This window comes from Myripristis murdjan, chromosome 2, assembly GCF_902150065.1.
Source record: "Myripristis murdjan chromosome 2, fMyrMur1.1, whole genome shotgun sequence".
In the NCBI taxonomy this organism is placed as follows: Eukaryota; Metazoa; Chordata; class Actinopteri; order Holocentriformes; family Holocentridae; genus Myripristis; species Myripristis murdjan.
The window spans coordinates 20,563,198-20,565,697 of NC_043981.1; the positions used below are offsets into that span (position 1 = coordinate 20,563,198).

At 53.6% G+C, this 2,500-nt stretch overlaps 1 protein-coding gene across 1 annotated transcript in view; it reads right to left on the reverse strand.

The window, feature by feature from the left end:
* Window positions 1–2,500, reverse strand: part of LOC115370591 (adenylate cyclase type 8-like) — a 14,879-nt gene that overhangs the window by 3,287 nt on the left and 9,092 nt on the right. The window contains exons 14-16 of the mRNA XM_030067691.1: window positions 1,115–1,195; window positions 808–935; window positions 447–528 (exon numbers count right to left, since the gene is read on the reverse strand). Coding sequence (XP_029923551.1) covers window positions 447–528; window positions 808–935; window positions 1,115–1,195 — 291 coding nt within the window. The remainder of the gene's footprint in view (window positions 1–446; window positions 529–807; window positions 936–1,114; window positions 1,196–2,500) is intronic.

The following is a 2,500-nucleotide window of genomic DNA, read 5'->3' on the forward strand; positions in this document are numbered from 1 at the left end:
CAGAACTCGCAGGACACTGGAAAACCCATTAGAACGTTAACAGAACCCAGCAGAGCTCAACAAAGGGCAGGAGATCCCTAGCAGACTGAGTGAGACGAGCAAAACACACACAGAATGCAGTGGAAGCCAGTAGAACCCTAATAGAATCCCACTAGAACAATAACAGAACTCAATACGCAAAACCCCAAAAAACCTTAGCATAATTCAACAGAGCCCTGTAAGATGCTAGTCGAACTCCGCAGAACTTAGCAGAACCCAGGAGAGCCCAGCAGAACCCTGGTAGAACCCAGTGAAACTCCAGAGAAGCCAGTAAAATCAAAGTAGAATTTAGTGATAGAACAGAAACGACCTCAGTGGAACCCTAACAGTTCCCAGCTGAATGCAGGAGAAGCCAGCGGGACCTAAAGGAACCCACTAGAACCCAGCAGAACCTCAGAAGAACCCACCTGCCTGCTGTTGTAGACGACGGCCACCACGAACATGAGCATGAGGACAACACACACACCCTCCTTCCACTGCAGCTCCGACCTGCAGGGGAACACACACCACGTCAGGCTGTGTGTGTGTGTGTGTGTGTGTGTGTGCGTGTGTGTGTGTGTGTGTGAGTGTGTGTGTGTGTGACTGTGTGTGTGTGTGTGTGTGTGTGTGTGAGAGTGTGTGTGTGTGACTGTGTGTGTGTGTGTGTGTGTGTGTGTGTGTGTGTGTGTGTGTGTGTGTGTGCGTGTCTGTGTGTGTGTGTGTGTGTGTGTGTGTGTGTGTGTGTGTGCGTGTCTGTGTGTGTGTGTGTGTGTGTGTGTGTGTGTGTACCTGTGTGTCTCTATCAGGTAGGTGTACACGGCGGCAGCCAGCAGCAGAACAGCCAGCTTCAACACACAGCTGAGCCTGAGGAACACTGCGCAGGTAACCATGGCAACCACGCCGCTCAGCACCATGTACTGTACGCACACACACACACACACACACACACACACACACACACACACACACACACACACACACACAGTAGTACTATAAAATATTTAGTTTTTGTGTTGTTTTATGTGTGTGTGTGTGTGTGTGTGTGTGTGGGTGTGTGTGTGTGTGTGTGTTTGTGTGTGTGTGTGTGTGTGTGTACCTCAGGGTGTGTGCAGATGTTGACCTGCCAGCTCGACGTGTTGATGTGACGTTGCTCTGCGTCGGCTGAGGAGCACCACAGCTGCAACAAACAGACCAACTCTGTCAGTGTCTCGCTTAGAACGTTAGGGAACGTTAGGAACAACAGGGGAACGTGAGGAACAGCACGGGAACGTGAAGAACAGCACGGGAACGTGAGGAACAGCACGGGAACGTGAGGAACAGGAACAGGAACGTGAGGAACAGGAACAGGAACGTGAGGAACAGCACGGGAACGTGAGGAACAGCACGGGAACGTCAGGAACAGCACGGGAACGTGAGGAACAGCACGGGAACGTGAGGAACAGGAACAGGAACGTGAGGAACAGCACGGGAACGTGAGGAACAGCACGGGAACGTCAGGAACAGCACGGGAACGTGAGGAACAGCACGGGAACGTGAGGAACAGGAACAGGAACGTGAGGAACAGCACGGGAACGTGAGGAACAGCACGGGAACGTTAGGAACAGCACGGGAACGTGAGGAACAGGAACAGGAACGTGAGGAACAGCACGGGAACGTTAGGAACAGCACGGGAACGTGAGGAACAGGAACAGGAACGTGAGGAACAGCACGGGAACGTTAGGAACAGCACGGGAACGTCAGGAACAGCACGGGAACGTGAGGAACAGCACGGGAACGTGAGGAACAGGAACAGGAACGTGAGGAACAGCACGGGAACGTGAGGAACAGGAACAGGAATGTGAGGAACAGCACGGGAACGTTAGGAACAGCACGGGAACGTCAGGAACAGCACGGGAACGTGAGGAACAGCACGGGAACGTGAGGAACAGGAACAGGAACGTGAGGAACAGCACGGGAACGTGAGGAACAGCACGGGAACATGAGGAACAACACGGGAACGTGAGGAACAGGAACAGGAACGTGAGGAACACCACGGGAACGTGAGGAACAGCACGGGAACGTTAGGAACAGCACGGGAACGTGAGGAACAACACGGGAACGTGGAACAGGAACAGGAACGTGAGGAACACCACGGGAACGTGAGGAACAGCACGGGAACGTTAGGAACAGCACGGGAACGTGAGGAACACAATGGGAACGTCAGGAACACCACGGGAACATAGGAACAGCACGGGAACGTGAGGAACAGGAACAGGAACGTGAGGAACAGCACAGGAATGTGACGAACAGCACGAGAACGTCAGGAACACCACGGGAACGTTAGGAACACCACGGGAACGTGACGAACAGCACGGGAACGTGAGGAACAGCACGGGAACGTTAGGAACAGCACGGGAACGTGAGGAACAGCACGGGAACGTGAGGAACAGCACGGGAACGTTAGGAAAACAATGGGAACGTGAGGAACAGCACGGGAACGTGA